Source organism: Pteropus vampyrus, unplaced genomic scaffold (genome assembly GCF_000151845.1).
Source record: "Pteropus vampyrus isolate Shadow unplaced genomic scaffold, Pvam_2.0 Scaffold334, whole genome shotgun sequence".
In the NCBI taxonomy this organism is placed as follows: domain Eukaryota; kingdom Metazoa; phylum Chordata; class Mammalia; order Chiroptera; family Pteropodidae; genus Pteropus; species Pteropus vampyrus.
In genome coordinates this window covers 574,235-592,001 of record NW_011889115.1, presented here as the reverse complement: position 1 = coordinate 592,001, position 17,767 = coordinate 574,235, and the positions used below count along the sequence as shown (strand labels likewise).

The window sequence follows — 17,767 nt, the reverse complement described above, 5'->3', positions numbered from 1 at the left end:
GACCCACTGCCTAGGCCTCATCTAGCAATTTGACCTTGAGTCTCTTCTTGTTAGCTACAAGCTTGTGACCTTTGTGAGACAAAAACATGCTCCCCTGGCTGGTTCTGTGTCAAAAATGAAGGGATGTGCGCTTGGGAAAACCTGGTCTTGTTTAATACACTTTGGAATTCTTCTGTTCTACTGTTCTCTGCAGAGACCCAGCTCTGGAGAATGGAATCCATTATTTTAAAGCAACAAAGTACATCATGTGACTTCACTCGAAAGGGAATAATTTAACATAAGGAAATGACTGTATGTGCAAAGATGTTCTGTCTCTGGATTAGAGCAGAGGGAGAGTGTAAAAATCCATGTAAATGCCCAACTATAGGGAATGGTCAGATATGTGATGATACTCATGGGAATGCTATGCACCTAAGAACACTGATTATCATGAAAGCTCTTGAACAGCATGGAATGCCACACGTATGCTATGTCACAATGATCAGATAACACATAGGCTGGAGAATGAGGGCTAGAGAAATCAATGGATCATAAATATTGGTTAGGCTATGGGTGGTATTTGTTAAATGCACTCATCAATATTTGTAAATTTTAAACAAGGCAACGATTTTTAACAAGCTGCCTCTTTTGCAGCTCTAAAGGCAAAGCCTTGACCCCTTACACGTGCAACATACACACCCTAGGTTCAGAAACTATATTTCTTTGGATCAAGAATTTTGTTAACTGTTAAAATAAAAATCTTCCTGCAGGTACAAGTCATTAGGTCATTATTTCATCTCTCTTCAAAGAGACAGCTTAAAAAAGATGGAGTCTAGAACAGTTAAGTTTTGATTAAGGAGTGGGACTAGATTAGCGAAAAGGCCCAGGATGCTGCCCAAGGGTGGCAGGCCCTGGGGAAGTCTAGAAAGGAGGGAGCCCTGGGAAGCTGTGAATGGGTGTGAGGGCACTGGCCACTGCCCAGCACCCTGAGGGCATCATGGCAGGAGAGAGAAGGCTGAGGACCAGCAACTTGACATTTGGTGGAAGGTAAATGCTTTGGAAGATCAGATGTCCTAGTCTCACATTTTCCTAAGTGCTCAGAGCAGAGATTGTGTTTGTTTCCAGGGATTGCCCTGGGAGTGCTCAATGAATATTTTTAAATTAATCAATGTGTATGATCTTCGTTCCCTATCTACTCTCCATAGGAGTTATTACACATTTCCCCATTTTGTACTTGAGCCGACCGAGGCCTGCAGAAGAGCATAAAGACAATTGACTGCAGAGCTAGGAGTAGAACTAGGACATAGGCTCTTGATTCTACAATTCTGCCCTCTATTGCCCCTGCCTGGCCAGAGGTATGACTGGAAAGGCCCCCTTCCCTTGTTCTCTAGAGCTTAAAGGAGAGGTGGTCATTTGCCTTCTTGCTTTCAATTTTGGCAGGGGCCAAAAGGTGAACCACCCATAGGTCCCGGCCCTGGGAGGCTGTGGGTAAAAACAGTGAGAACTATCTTTGACCACTCATGGACGAACACACCCATCCATCTGTCCACAACCATTTGACATGGTGGTTTAGAGCCTAGATTTTGAGACATCTCTATCTCAGTTAGAACTCTAACTCATTATATATTAGCCATTGTGTCCTTAGGTAAATTCCTCAACTTCTCTGAGCCTCCGTTTCCTCACCTGTAAAATGAGGCCATTAAAGTTTTCTAAGAGAGTTGTTGTGAGGATTTAATGTAAAAGTGCAAGTTAAAAAATTTAGTAAGCGTAAGCACTCAGTAAAAGATAACTTCTGCATTATTGAAGAATCCTTTCTCCTGTGCATCCTGGGTGTCAGCCTGGGCACGCAGAAGTCAGGCTATGCAGTTCCTTTCTTGGGGGGCTCAGGGTCTAGTCAAGGAAGGAGACAAGGTGTGCTTTGATGGGGCAAGCATTAGATGCTTTAGAGGAGGGGCATCTAATTCAATCAGAGGAAGGCTTCCTAGAGGAGGTGACATTTGAGCTGAGTCTTGGTGGCTGAGAAGGAGTTAGTGAGGTAAAGGAAGACATGCCAGACCAGAGAAGTTGCCTGGGCCTTGTCATGAAGAGACTAACCCACACACTGACATCACAAAGCCACAGAAATGCATACAAGTTCACAAAGTCACCCATAGTGATACCCACAAATAAGGGCACCCAAGTGGGGACACAGATGCACATGGAAAAAGACAAACCAAGAGACACAGGGACAAACAGAAGGACACACATATAGAATCATACGCAGTTCCCAAACACATACACACTCACAAACCTACACATGCTTTTCCCACTGAGATTTAGAGACCATTCAAAGCTTTGGCCCTAGATCATATCCAGACTGTTTCTTCTTTCTCTGCTCAGCTGACAGCCTAGAGAAGTGCTGGCAGGTTTCAGACACCAGCAGTTCTTTATGAATCCAATTCCCTCACCCTCTACCCAGATAAGTGGCATCTATAGCAGGTGACAGATTGTGGGTGGGGGTTGGGTGGGATAGAAGGCTGGAAAGAGATACATCATGAGCCATGCCCAGCCTGAATCCCAGCTTTTCCTGGGGAGTGGCAGGGGAAACAAGAGGGTCAAAGATTTGGCAGGCCATAAGACACTTCCAGTAATTAAAGAAGAAATAAAAGATGTTTGTCCTTATAATTGCCAAGGGCGGTGTGATTCTTGCTAACTGTGAGTGCCATGGAAAGGGAAGAGAGGACAGGGCAGCCACTAATAATGAAGTAAACAGTGGTGCCCGACTGCAGACTGAAGCAGTGTAGATACAGGCTGAGCAGAAAGAAGGGCTTTCTCACTGAGAGAGTTGTCAAAACACCATAACATGCAGCTAGACAGCTTCTCTTTGTCGGTTCGTAAAGACCAGAATAACTCCTGTCTCTCTAGGTTAAATTTGCTGGGAGGTAGAGGAATGAACCAAATGATCTCAATAAATGACCTCATTCCCCCATTTTCTGGGCCTAGAAGACCAAACGAGAATTAAGTCCTATCCCAGGCAACCCCATGATTGCAGATTCTTTGTTGCTGACATTAGACGCCATATTTACTTTCAACTCTCATTTCTATGTCTGTAATTTGCTGATTGTATTTGGGCCACAGGGAACAAATACTAAATCTGATAAAGCCTGCTGCCACTGAGGCAAAGCCATCTGTCTCGGGGATTTATGTGCTGACAAGTAACTGGGACAAGAGCATTCCAATGAGAGGGCAGTAAAGCCCAGGGTTAGTGTATAAATAAAGAGAAAAGAGAGAGCAAAGCTAATGTTCCGATGAACTAATATTCTAAGTGCAGTTCTCACCATCTCTTTGGTGCATCCTGCCTGAGAGCTGTCTCCTTGGGAGAATCCCACAAGAGTTTTTGGGAAACACAGGAAGAAGATGATGTGGACAAGCAGATAAGGGCTCTGGCCTCCATCACTTCTTCCTAATAGTAACAACTGGATCCACGAAGCTGTGATATTATCAATGTGGAGTGTTCTAGGGTTGCTTATGGTCAGACTTAAGCTAAAAGGTGAAACTCCTGTGAAAAAGGGAGGAGTCTTTTCCCCTCTCTTTTTGGGCCAAGTAAAGTTCAGAGTCTCAAAAGCCAGAGAAGTCTAAATAAACAAAAGCAGTCCTCACGTTCTTGGTTGAACAAGAAATCTGCTCATTTTTGCCTGGTCAACTCCTATTCATCTGTCAAGGCCTCATTCAAATATCTCCCTCCTCTATGAAGTTGTCATGACCACTGGTTGAGTTAGTCAGTCTCCTCATAGTTCCCCATATATACCTCCTAAGGGCAGTATTTAACATACAGTATAAAAAGATTTTATTTAGATTTCTCTCTCCTCCATTGGATTTCACAATCTTTGGAGCCAGAGATGATAGCTTGATAATAACAGTCAATTTAGCATCATGATTGCAAGCGCCCAGACTATGGAATGAAAGAAACTTAGGTTCAAATCCTGACTTTATCACTAACTAGCTGAGAGAATTTATAGAAAGTTACTTAACTTCTCTGAGCTTCAAATTCCACATTTGTAAAATGGAAATAAAAATACCTCATAAGTTGTATAGTATGGGAATCATATCTCAATAAAGCTGTTACAAAACCAAAACTTACTCTAAAGGGTTGTTTTAAGGATTAAATGAGATAACACATGGATAACTCCTGCACACAGCTAGGCATGTATTAAGCAGTCAATAAGGGGTTATTATTGTTAATAGTTCTCACCATAAACATTGCCTCTGTATTTCCACAGCTTGACCCAGGTCTGGCACATAGTAGGGTTCAATAAACGTTTGCTAAATAAATCAAACAGGCTTGGGATGTCTCATATTCCTCACCGAAAGTGCTCAGCTGATTAATTATAGCTCAAGACAAAATTAATATAAACCTCCTGAGGATTACATGCTATCTGCGATTTCGAAGCCCATGAGATGAACAACATTGCACAAGGGAGTGCCATAATTATTAAGATTTCTTATTAGTAATTCTCTGCATCATTTTGGGACTGTTTGTGGTTAAAAAGTTATAATGATGCTCTTGCTGAGAAACTCTGAGTCTTATTAGAGATGAAAAGTTTTCCATTTTGTGACCATCTAAACCTAAGTGGCAGCAAAGAAACAGATGAAAATTAAGTACCCTGCCTCCCCCAACCCCGGAGTGGTGCTACTGCCCCAAACAGGGAAAATAAACCCCCAGAAAGATTTTCTGTTTCTTTTGTCTGAAAAATTTTAGTTTGTAGCATTTTTTGAGCTAGAAAGACCTGTGGGTATCATCTCGTCCAATGAGTTTCAAATATTTTTAAGTCATGAAACTCTTTTTTAAAGACATTTTAATGGAAAGTCCAACATATTAATAAAACTGGGGCAGCTCTGAATGAATTTTGGAGTGGGGGGAAAAAGCCCTATGCATGGAGGTTTCCCCATCCCCTCCCACCAACAGCAGCCTCCAAGATGCCCCTGCAGAATCTTAAGTACTATGCATTTAGAGAACTGAAGAAGACAGATCCCTGAAAAGGTATTTAGAGTCTATTAAAGTGACATGAACTAAAAGCCAACAAATCATAAAGGCTCTACACACTGGGGAAACAAACGCACTTCCTGCAACTTTCTCAATGACTAAATAACTGGGAGAGGTATTATGGTGGTAATGGTGTAATGAGGAGAGAAGGGCACCAGAAATCCTCGTGGGGCACGAGCTCAGCCCCTGGCATTTCTGTTGACCGGATGCAGAGCATTTTTTGGAGGGGGACATTGCCATGTGTGAGGAGCTGCCCCAGCGCAGTCACAGCTCACACACACTGGCCTCTGGCTCGTTCTCACCCACCGGTGAAAACCTTCAGAGAGTGCCTTCCTCTACCCCTGGTGACCTACCTTGGGCTGGAAGACTCGGTTCTCCTTCCCAAGATGGTCCACGATTCCAAAGATGCACAGGGGCCCTGCGAAGCCCAGCAGGTCAGCCAAGATCCGGAAAGTGCTGCTGAGGACCAGGCGTCTCCCAAAGGCGTGGCAGAGTGCCCGCCAGATGGCTCGGGCACTCTGAGGACTATGCGTGTCCTTCTGCTGCCCAGAGAGACCCACAACCAGGTCAGAATGGCTAAGACCCCAGTCACAGAAGGGCCCAAGATCCCAGGAAGCCCCAGGCTCCTGCTGCCTGGGGAAACCCAGTTGCCATGTCTGCTGTGAACTGGTAAACTCCAGGAAATATGGAACCACCAGGTTGGGTGGGCCCTTTCAATGTCAACATGATCCAGATAGGGAAACTGAGGCCAGAAGACTGATCAAGTCATTGAGCTACTCAGGGACCATGTGATGGGCATGGCACTCTAATTGAGGGAGTGGCATATGCCACACGCATTTGTAACTGCCTGCTGCCTCAGTGTTTCACCACTGTTCTGGGGCAGGGGCAGCAAAGGAGCACTGCACAGGGAGTCAGATCGAATCTGCCACCCGCCGGCTGTGGGCGAGCTTTAGGGAAGTCAGGCCTTTCTCTGGGCCACTGTTTTTTCCTCAGTGATATAGGGAGATCTTTGCCTGGCCTAACTCATAGAATTATTGTAAGAATCAGGTCACTAATGCCCCCGCTCTCGAAAATGGGTGAATATCTCCATCTTTCCAGTCATGGAGCTCCAGGGCATGGGCAAATCCAGTGAGGTCACTTCCCTTCTCAAGGCCTCAGTTTCCCCACCTGGACAATGAGGGTGTTCGAATAGATGACTTAGGGGCCACTCCAACTCTGACTGTCCTATGAATCTTTGGTCCTGAACTTGTCCCTGGTTCACTGTGTGACTTAGGGCCTCAGTTTCCCCATCTGTCCCACCAGAGGTTTGACCTGATGCTTTCTGAGGTCCCCATCTGTGACTCTACACGAGAGGGCAGGGAACGGACGGTGTGGCTGTGTCCCCACTGACCGCTTGGGCATCGAAGGCCGCGCGGAGCCGCTGGTAGTTGGTGAGGGCCCTCATGGCGATGGGCAGCTTCCCGATGGCTCGGAGATCAATGGGCTTCTTGTGGGCAGTCTTGATGAAGGCGTTCATCCACCAGTAGGTGCCTTTGGACAGCAGGTTCACGAAAGGCTGCAGGAAGCGAACCCCAAGGTCCTGCAGGTCTTCAGGGGGCTTCACCTCTCTCGGCGTCTTGAAGAAGATGTATCTCTGTGGGGCACACAGGCCACTGGGGATGTGTAAGTGCAACTTCTCACTCTTCTCCAGTTTACTCCAAGAAAAAGCTGGAGCGATGACATCCCATCCTGACCTCTAACAGATGGGGCCATCGTTCGCCTATTTCCAGGAAAAGGAATACCCAAACCACTTTGCCACCAACACCAGGGCCTCTTGATTTGTAAATCTTCATTGAGTCTTGCCCGGAATCCCTGGGCTGGGTTGGGTTGGGTTCAAGTTGGGTTGGGGAAGAGCAGGGATCTCCCATGTACCATCTTCTCCACAAATCTGAGGATATCACCATGCAGAGCCATGCAGACCAACCTCCTCCACTTACTAACAAGGTGTTTTTGGACAAATCTCATCTAGAATGTTTCTTCATTTAAAAAGGGGATGGTATTTGCATAAGAGGGTGGCTGTGAAGATGAGTTAAGTCAAGAAATAGAGAAAACCTTTGTATCCTGCAAATCAACTAAAAGCAGAGGTAACAGAGAAATGCAAATTAAAGTAGCATTTCACACTTATCAGACTGGCCCAGATTAGAAATGGCTATAACCCCCACTGCTGGTAGAAAGAAGAAAAAGGGTTTTCTTATGCGTTGCTGGTGGATTACAGTTTTTCTGGAAGGCAATCTGTAACATCAATTAAAATTTAAAATACACAGACTCTTTGAACCAGCAACTCCACTCCTCGGACTCTCTTCCATAGAAATAAAAGCAGCAATACATAAAGATATAAGTATGTTTGATATACTATTATTTGCAAAGGCAAAAACTTGGCAACGAAGTGAATAGGATAATGGCTGAATAAATTATGGCTCATCCACATGACGGAATATTATACAGCCATTAAGAAAACTAAATTAGCCGTACCAGACTTGGAGGGAGTCCTAAGAGATATCTGTTGGATGAGAAAAGCAAGATGCAGAAAAACATGTACATGATTCCATTTTTATGGAACAAATATTGAGAGAAAAAAACTGCATACATATGTGTTGAGGAAAAAACCCTGAATAGATACAAGTGTATGGTATTATAGTAATAAAAACAAAAAATGGAAGAACATATACTAGGTTGTTAATTTGAGTTACCTGGGGAGGAAAAGGTCAGGGAGGGGAGGGTATGAATCTGAGAGAGAGAAAGGGGGTAAGCAAATATGATAACAAAACGAAACAAAAGACATGTGTGCAGCCACATTTACTCATTCATGTATATGTGTAACTATATAAATATATTAAAATAAAAACAAGTATCACTCCACACACCAAGAAAATAGTCAAATAAACCTGAAGAAGCCAGTACCTGAAGCTTTTATTTACTCTCTGTGGGATTAAACCCAGACTCGACTCTTATAAGCCTGGCTAACACAACCTGTCAACATCTCTCCCTCTGAGCAGTGAGGCTGCATGAAATATTTTCCCCTAAACTTCTCCCACTGGCCTCAGCTTCCCTTTTGGGGGCAGATAAAATAAGCTGACTCCTTCTAGGGCTTGGCTAAGAAGCAGAGTGGGGGCCCACGCCTAGCAGCAAGACATTGGTCAGAAGCCTGGCACTGGCCCAGGTGTATCCTCAGGTGGGTGGCAGCCCAGGAGTAGCCTGCTTACCCTCACCCTGATGACGTTGACCTCCACGAGCAGCAGCATCCCGTAGAGGATCACCAGCAGCCCCGTGAGGCAGAAGCGCAGCTGCGAGAAGCCGATGTTGTGGTCATAGAACTTGACAAACTTGATGGTCTTGGTGATAAAGGCCAAGGTCCAGTACACTAGCAGGGCTGTCGAGGATAGAGAGCACAGAGGATGTGTGTGCACAATCTGTGTGAGTATGTGTGCACTCATGTATGTACAAGTGTGTGAGAGGAGAGAAAGTGTGTCAGAGAGAAAATACATGTGTGAACAAGCAAGTGTCATCGATGTGTGTGCACATTTCTGAGTAAAGGGATGTGCATGTGCAAACACATACGTGTGTAATTTTGAGATGATGTACATACATTAAAACATTCATAATAGGCATGTTCAAAACATTAATAATCTTGACCAGTCAGGCTGGTCATCCTTTATAACAAATAATCATAAGAAAAACTAGAAAATTATTTCTTGAATTTAACTAAGTTTAGGCACTGTGTCAAGTAAGAATTTTAAACGTATGATCTCACTTATTCCTTACAATCACTCTGTGACAGAAGTATTATATCACACTCCCAATTTAACAGACAAAGGAATTGAGGCTCAGAAAGATTAGGTAACCGATCCAAGTTCACATAGTCATTAAGTGGCAGGGCCGCCAACGGTGTCCAACCTATGATGGCTTCCTTGTGGATTTTCCAAGCTGGAAAGATCTTAACGTTTCTTCATTCTGGCCCAGAGAGAGGAGGTAACCTGCCCAAGCTCACTGCAAGCTAGTAACGGAGAGAGGGTGAGGGCCTAGGTCCCTGGCCCCTAAGTCCAGAACCCCCTACAATATGATGATGTTCCACGTAGGGGACTGAGGACTACAAAAAAGTGAGTCACAGACCTGTGAGGCAAGTGTATATAGTGATTAGAGCTGGGCTCTGCAGCCAGATACACCTGGGCTCAGATCTTGTGATTTAATAGTAATGTGACTTTAGGTAAGTTATGTAACTGATCTAGGCCTCAGTTTCCTCACCCAGAAAGTGGGGATAATAACAATACTGCGTCAGAGGTTGTTGTGAGCAAAGTATGGAAAGCATTTAGCACGGTGAGCCTGGCATGAAGTAGGTATTCTTTGGACATCAGCTGTTAATATTTTTATTATCTCCAGATTTCAGATCTGGGTCTGTAAACATTAGAAGCTACCAGTGGAGTTATCCTCTTAATTCCCACCACCACCACTCACCAATAGAATACTGGCAGCAGGCAACAACAATAAAACAGCACCCCTTTAGAGGGTGCTTTAGCACAGGCAGCTCCTTCCCTCCTCACTCCCTAGGCCATCTGTAGATAAGGTGAACCTAAATCCCCTAGAGTTCTTTTCTATAGGAACCACAGAGAAGTAAGGAAAACTTTACCTTGCCCTCCATCCTTAGGCGTGCTTGGATGTGAATGTCAGGGCATCTCTTGGAGACAAAAGCTGGGGTTTGCCCCAGCCTGGAGCTGGGCAAGAAGCTAAGTAGATACATTGAACTAGCCTGGGCAGGGCCAAATGCCCTTTATCTCAGGTCCCTGGGTGAGAGCATTAGGACAGAAGGCAGAAGCATCCTCAGGACTGGGATGATGTTCTCTCAGCTCAGTCTGGTGTCTAGTTCATGAGAAATCCCACGGATGGAGGCCATCCCTCTGCCTCCACTCCCTCAAACCCTCTATCCCAAGCATCAGAACCTCTTTTGCCCTTACTGAGGGTCACCTACTGGGGCCAAGACTGGACCATATGCCTCACACTGGTCTTGCCTCTAACACTTAAAAGAAGCGATCTGATCTGATTTGCATAACAAGCCACCTGATCTGATTTTCATAACAACGACTTAGGCAGGGACTAGCTATTCCTGTCTGGAGATGGAAACCAAGGCTCTGAGAGCCTGACTGTCTTGTCTGAGGTCACACGGAGAGTTAAAGGTGGACCCGGGACTAAGCCCAGGGGGTTATTTCCACAATCCCATCCTACACTGCTGAGCCCTCAGTCTGTTGACAGACAGAGCAGCACCTGGCAGAGGTTTAGTGCTTGACTGAAAAAGGGGGAAAAGAAAGAGAGTGGTACAATACAGGGGCTGCTGGGGAGGTTTAAGCTCAGACTCCTCATTTCTCCTGCTTCTTCCCTCCCTTTCCTCTCCCTCAGCCCCGCATTCTACCTATTACAAAGTTCTGTCTATTTTACCCCCTAAATATCTTGAATTCATTCACTTCTTTCTATCCCAGAGGCTACCAGAGGCTACCTGGGTCCAGGCTGCTACCATGTCTCCCCTGGACCATCTTGAGACCCTTTTCATGGTTCTCCTACTCCCTCTCCTCCAATCTAGCCCCCACAAAGCAATAAATGTAATCAAACATGATCTCAGTGCACTCATGTTCAGAGGAGAATTATTCAAAATCGACAAAGGTGGAAGCGACTTAAGTGTCCACGGACTGATCAACGGATAAACAAAATGTAGTATATACATACTATGGAATATCATTCGGCATTAAAAAAGAAGGAAATTCTGACACATGCTACAAGAGGATGAACTTTGAGGATATTATGCTAAATTAAATGAGCCAGTCACAAGAGGACAGAATAGTGTATGATTTCACTTATATGAAGTACCTAGAGCTGTTAGATTTCTAGAGACAGAAAGAATGGTGGTTGCGAAGGGTTGAGGGAAGAGGGAAATGAGAGTTATTGTTTAATGGGTATAGAGTTTCAATTTGAGAAGATAAAAGATGTTGGAGATGGATGGTGGTAACAGTTGCACAACAATGTAAATGTACTTAATTCCACTGAGCTATACACTTAAAAGTGGTGACTAGGGTAAATTTTATTTTATGTATGTTCACGCATGCATGTGCAGACCTGCAATTTATATCTCTGGTCCACATGCAACCTGAAGACCCTTAGACACACAGTTCTCAGAAACGTTTAAGAGCCTGCTGGGGTGCCATACCTCTGGGATTTAAATCCAGCTTCATCCCTTGACTAGCTGGGCACACTAGTGCAAGTCACTTAACCTCTGAGCCTCAGTTTCCTGATCTGTAAAAGGGAAATAATGATGGTACCTACCTCACAGTGTTTTTGCAAGGATTAAATGAGTTAACATATGTAAAATGCTTAGGATAGTGTCTGACACATGGTAAGTGCTAAACAAGTGTCTACTGTTAGAATTTTTAACCTCTCTGAGTTTCAGCGTCCACATCCATAAAATGGGATAGCAATAGTACCAATAGGGTGATTGTGGGAATTAAGTGAGATAATTCATGTAAGAGCTTAGCACCGAGCCTGGCACATAGTACATGCTCAATAAATGTCAATAGTCATCACTATTGTTTCTGCCTGGGACCTAAGCCATACAGTGTCAGAAGCTCTAAGCCAGCACTCTTTCCCGAGTCTATCTAAATGTCAGCAAATGCAGGCTCTGGTCCTGGGACCTTTCTCTTCTCTCTCCAGGTGACTAAATCTAGGCTCAAGCTTTAGATGCCACCTATAAGCCTGTGACCGTTTAATATGCATCTCCAGCCCTGTCCTCCTGAATGTCTAACTCATTTATCTAATTGTTCACTTGATTCTTGAGTAGGCATCTCAGCGACATCTCACACTCAACATGCAGACCAAAAACTTGGTCCCCACTCCACCTTAATACCTATTCCTTTGCCATGTTGGTTATTCATACGACTGTTTGCCCAGGTGCTCAGACCCAAAGCCTAGGAGCAAGTCTTCCTTGCTCCTTTCCTGGATCCTGACCTCATCTCCAATCATTCTTCCCCTTGCTCATTTGGTTCACCCCCACTGGCATCTTCGCCAAGTTTATTCCTATCAGAGGCCTTTGCACATGCTATGTCATCTGCATGGAACATTCTTCCCCCAAATATTTGCATGCTCAGCCTTTTCAGAGGCCTCCCCTATACAGTCAGCAACATCGTCATCGCTCTTTACCACTTACCCAGCTTTATATTCTTCACAGCATCATCATTACTTGTTTGTTTGTTTATTTATTTACTGCCTTTGCCTGTCTGTCTCCTTCATAAGCTCCATAAGCTCCACGATGGCAGGGAGCTTTTTCTTTTCCACTTCTAAACCTCTAGCACTTAGAACAGTGCTTGGCACATAGAAAGTCCTCAGTAAACATTAAATGAAGGTAATAAACGGAGGCACCTATCCCTCCCCCCACCTCTTCCCCTCCCCTACCTATCAGCAGCTTGGGGAAGTTGGAGGTCTCAATGTTGTGATAGTAGACCACGGAGGTGACAGCAGCCATGAACGCCATCCCGGCTGGCATGTACAGGTGGAGATGGCGGGATTCGGTCACCCTGAGATGGGGGGTGAGGGGTTGGAGAGAGAGAGAGAGGGAGAAAGAGAGAGAGAGCAAGAGAGAGAGAGGGAATGTAGATGTGCTGAGTACCCCAACAGAGCAGCTCAGGCCTTGGGCTAAGGGCTCAGCACACAGTGGGGCCTCCAGGACACCTGCACAGCTCCACACCATATATTGGCAGCTCTGCCCAGCCCATGCCCTAAATATGCCTGTTAACTAAGGAGCTCAAAAGTCCACGCAGAGATGCTATGAGAGCCTGGTGTTCAGGCTTTGAAATTCACGGCCTCCTCTCCCTGGGTTCATACTTACAGAACCTGGCATAGAGAAGCAAGCCTTGGCAGTTGCAGCTACGAAGCCTCTGGCCTGGAATCACTTGTTAGAAAGTGAGCAAAGAAGTTCACTCCCAAAGCTGGGTCTCTGTCTTTGGGGTCCTCTGGGCAGTACAGGGACCTGTACATCACAACTATCTTAGTGACAGCCCCATTTAACATGAACAGCATAAGTCAGCATTGGCACCCCTCCTCAGGTGGTGTAATAACAACATATTTAGTTAGTCAATATTTACTGAGCATTTACCATGTACCAGGCACTGTTCTAAGTACTTGATGTATGTTAACTCACTTCATCTTTGTAAAATCTCATGAAGTTGGTACTCTTAGTCTCCTCATTTTATGGTTGAGGAAACTGAAGTATAAAAAGGTTAAGTAACAAGCCCAAGGTCACTGTTTTTGTTTCCTTCCTTTAAATGGGGATGGAGGCAGTCGATACCAGCTCATCACCTCCCCACTTTAACTCACAGAGGCCTTGGTGCATGGTCTCTGTTCTGGTGATAAGACATGTAGGAAGCCAGAGCTCAGGCTTCCCCATGACTGGTGAGGAGTCTTACCTTACTTGGCCCTGATCATAACCTTCCAAGGCTCCCTACTGTAGATAGCAAAACTCACGGCCTGGCACCAAAGGTCTAATGATGTGGCCTAAAACCATTTTTCTACCACTGCCTGGCTTGTTCTTTCTACTGGAGCCATGTTGGGACCCCCTGTACCAGAATGCCTCCTCCAATCTCCTACCTCAGTGCTGTTCTTGCTTGCTCTGCTCCTTCTATCCAGCATGCCAAAGGTCCCTGCCCTTGAGAAGCTGACAGTAGGGATGGGGCAACAAAGCTAAGAGCTAACTGTCTGACCAGACAATGTAGGGAAGCAATATGGCAGGTGGACGGAGGCTGAGAGCACAAAGAAAAGGGCGGGCAACCAGGGAAAGCTTCACAGAGGATGTGGCACCAGGCTGGACTCAGAAGGATGAGCAAGAGTTCAACAGAGAAGGAGGAGGGAACCTGAGGAGAACCATGTTAGAATCTCAAGTGGTCTGGGGCGGGACTAGGGTGTAGGTCAGAGGCAGGGTGAGCTGTTTACCGGATAGCATGCTCCTCTCCTTTCTTGCTAAAAGAACCACTAGTTTGCTCCAGCAGCAATATGCCTAGCCCCAGGAATGGTTGGTGATTGGTTCAAGCAGCCATGCAATTCCATACTCCTTTGCCAGTGATTGGTCTAAGAGTGGTTATATCACCTGATTCTGGCCAATGAGATGTAAAGGAAAGTCTGCAGAAGCTGATCTCCCACATAAGGAAAAGGTATATCCCTTTGTCCTTGCTTGAGTGATACCCACAGCTAGGCAGCCTTCTTGTGACCATGGGGGAAGATACAGCCGACACACAGGGGGCATCGTAGAAAGATGGGAAGAAGCTGGGTCCCACATGCCATCGCTAAGCCAGCACACCAACTGAAAAAGGCAACCTTCAGATTTCTTGTTAAGTGAGACTGTAAATGTCAATATTCTTTAATCTTTGATTAGTAGATAGTCTCAGCAAAATACTGATACAGGAGCTACAAGGCAGTCAGTCACTAGTGGGGACACTGCAAGCAATCAACACTCTGCCCAGGGGTTTTCAAAACTCTTGCCTCTGGACTCCTTGAAATAATTTTGAAAAACTCTATACTGTCTCATACATTTTTAAAGTGACATCTAAAATGTTATATCATTAAGTTTAAATATTCCTTTTTTTTGCAATAGGAGATAAAAATGATAAACATTTTATAAAATGAAATAAAATGAAGAGTAACCATACCTGAAATAAATGATTCATGACATGACTTCATAAAATGGGTTTTGGTTGCTTTACTGAATAATATACACTGAGTTAGGTAAAAAAAACTTAGGTTAAAAATTTTATATATGGGCTTTATCCAGTGTATGTGGTCTGGAAAAACACTCTGTGTGTGTGTGTGTGTGTGTGTGTGTGTGTGTGTGTGTAAAAGTTTCCTCATTAACATATACCTCTCTGGTTGTTCTGAATTCAGAGTACCGCATAGAAATAATACCCAAAGGAAGACAGGAAGCCCTGTCCCCTAGACTTCTAGGCAGGTCTGTAAACCTGGGCTTGGATGGATTGGGAACACCACAGGGTAGGGTCTGTATGAGACAGTGTAGAGTTTTTCAAAATTATTTCAAGGAGTACAGAGTAGCTTCTCCTCCTGTCTCCTCTCTTCTGATGCCCCTCACTCATGCTCGCTTGTCTAGGGAATGGGCCCACAGATGGAGGCCAACAAAGACCAGGTAACAAGTACTCAGTTCAAGAGCAGACCTGCCTGCTGGGGAGGAGATGGTGGTTTGCACTGAGCTGGAGAGGTCTGGGATACAGGTGCAGCCCACACAGGAGGGGCTGCTAGACACCACAGGAAGGAGTCCTGGACCTGATTCATTCCAGTCTCCCACATTCCAGGAAAGTACTATCTGCCGAAGGCTTTGCCACTCTGTGCTCTACACCCTATTTGTGCTCTACTTTCATCCTCCATGGCCCTGTGAAGCAGGCAGGGCAGAGATTATGATGCTTATTTCACAGATAGAGAAAGTGAGGCTGGGTGGCTGTCCAAAGTCCCATAGCTACCTACAACTTCTATAGATAGCAGAAGCGCTAGCAGAAAACTCAGGCCTACTTTCTCCATGGGCAGAGTGTCTTCCTCTCTGTTACCTGCTAATTATAACCCAGTGAATATTTCTGGCCTGAGGGCTCACAAGACATCCCTTCCCTCTCTAGCATTTGTGTGCTTTGGAAGGGGTGTTGAGGGTGGGGGGGTGAGAGGAGGGCTTGTCACCTCTTAGTTATATGGCAGTATGTATCCTGGTCTTCTTGCTGGTTTGGGGACTTTGATAATCAGGAGGAGCTCCAAAGCAAGCAGTCATCACAGAAATTACTGCTGAAGCCAGGATGCAGGGACTTTGCCGAGTGGAAAGGTGGGGAGATGTGGGGGGTCCCATACCCTTGTCATTCAGCTGCAGGAACCAGGACTGGCAGGAGTGGAGTCTGGGCATAGTCTGATTCCAGCTCAGAGAGGTCGGCCCTCAGATATTTAAGCCACAGGGCCCCTACTCTCCTACACCCCGTCACTCAGGCAGTTGCTGAGCCTCGCTGATTCTTCCATTCCTCCTTAGTGACATGGCTGGTTCACTTCCTCCTTCTGCTCTCCCTCTCTCCCCCATTGCTGACACACCATTTCTGGCTGCTGTTATCTTTCACCTAGACTACTGCAATCACCTCCTAAGTGCTGTTTCTACCTTTAGTTTCTCTCTGCCTGCAACCTCCTCTGGATACCCCGTAGGGTTCTCACCTAAAAGTTCTGTGCTGCTTACATCTCTCTTCTGTTCCAAACTGCTGACGAAATCCAATTCAAACACTCAGCTTGGCATTGGAAGCTCTCCTGGAGATGCTTCCAAGTCTCAGCCTCCATCACTCCCCTCATTCCCCTGCCGTGTTTCATGCGTCAGCCTGCTGCACTGCTCCCACCCCACCTGCTTTTCTAGGTGGTGCCTTTGTTCCTACAGGCAGGGAGAGCTCACTGTGAGGCCACTGGAGGCCAGGCTGAGGACTTGGGACCTTATATACAACTGGGAACCAAGGAAAGATCTTAAGCAAGAGTGATTTTTTCCCCCAAGAAGGTAACTCCAGCTGCTTGCAGAGGAAGCTGGGCATCTTCCACAGGAGCTGGGGCACTCTAATAGGCTCTAGGATGATTTCATTGGGTCATGGCATGCAGATCCAGGTTCCTTTCACCCCAATGCAGTGAGCAGGGCCTGGGTCTCACTTGTGTTCAGTGCCTGGCAGAGAGAGCCAGGTAAACAGTTACTGGACTTAGTAGCAAATGATACTGGCTCATGGAATACAGGTAAGCTGGGATCTCCCTGAGCCTTTCAGGAAGCACCCTGGAACAGATCCACTCTCCTGAGTTCTCAGAGGGTCACTCACCCATCAGACAGGATGCCCTCTGCGATCTCACACACCAAGATGAAGAGCAACATGAAGGTCAGGATCCAGCGTAAGTTGTGCCCAGGGAAGTGGAGCCATGTGCTGTGGTGGATGTGTACCTTGGAGCTCTGACTGCCCCATCCTAAAGGAGAGACAAGAAGAAGAAGAGGTGGGAAGGCTGGTGCACTGGGGGGAGGGTGCATGAACCCTAAGAAGGTGCTTAGGTACTGGGTCCATATTAGGGTGAAGATCATACCTATTCACACTCCTGTGCATGAGAATGCCCGAGTCTGGTACACATGAACTTAATGTCCAAGCATGAAGCCTGGACCTGCCAGACTAACCTTTGCAGATACCCATTTTATATGCTGATCTCTTCTGTGACAAATTATTATGTAAATAAACCATGTGTTTGGGAACAGAAGTATAAATGCTGGTATAATTTCTGACATATATTTCATATGCTTCCTTATTTCCAATTGTTTTTGTCAATAACTAGCGACTCTTTGCTTCTGCAGCATCCTCTTCTTTTTAATTTTGTGACAGTCTTTCCTATCTTCCCAAGATCTGCTTTTTTTTTTTTTCTTAATCAGAATGAATTAACACATTTGGAGGAGGCAGAGGACACCCTATGAGTTGACAGAGTTAGCTTGGGAAATTCAAAGTCTTGAAGAGAGATAGAAGGGACCCAGTGAAGATGTACGCAGGATTGTCCTGGCAGTGGCACCCAACTTTGCAGAGGGCTTTCGAAAAGCAGGGCCGCTGGGGGCCTCTGGCGTCCAGAGTCAGGGTCTGCTGGGCGTGGAGCCTGAGAAGTTGCGCTCTGGAAGCACGCGCGCCCAGCAGGGGAAGGGGATCCAAATCCCCAGCTCCTACC

The 17,767-nt window shown here is 45.7% G+C and overlaps 1 protein-coding gene across 1 annotated transcript in view; it reads right to left on the bottom strand.

Annotated features, from left to right (window-relative positions):
- ABCC8 (ATP binding cassette subfamily C member 8) overlaps positions 1 to 17,191 on the bottom strand; it is a 73,539-nt gene extending 56,348 nt beyond the window's left edge. The window contains 6 exon segments of the mRNA XM_023522163.1: positions 5,356 to 5,544; positions 6,393 to 6,635; positions 8,245 to 8,411; positions 12,470 to 12,591; positions 16,891 to 17,035; positions 17,038 to 17,191. Of these exon segments, the coding sequence (XP_023377931.1) occupies positions 5,356 to 5,544; positions 6,393 to 6,635; positions 8,245 to 8,411; positions 12,470 to 12,591; positions 16,891 to 17,035; positions 17,038 to 17,191 (1,020 nt within the window).
- Between the last annotated feature and the right edge of the window lie 576 nt (positions 17,192 to 17,767).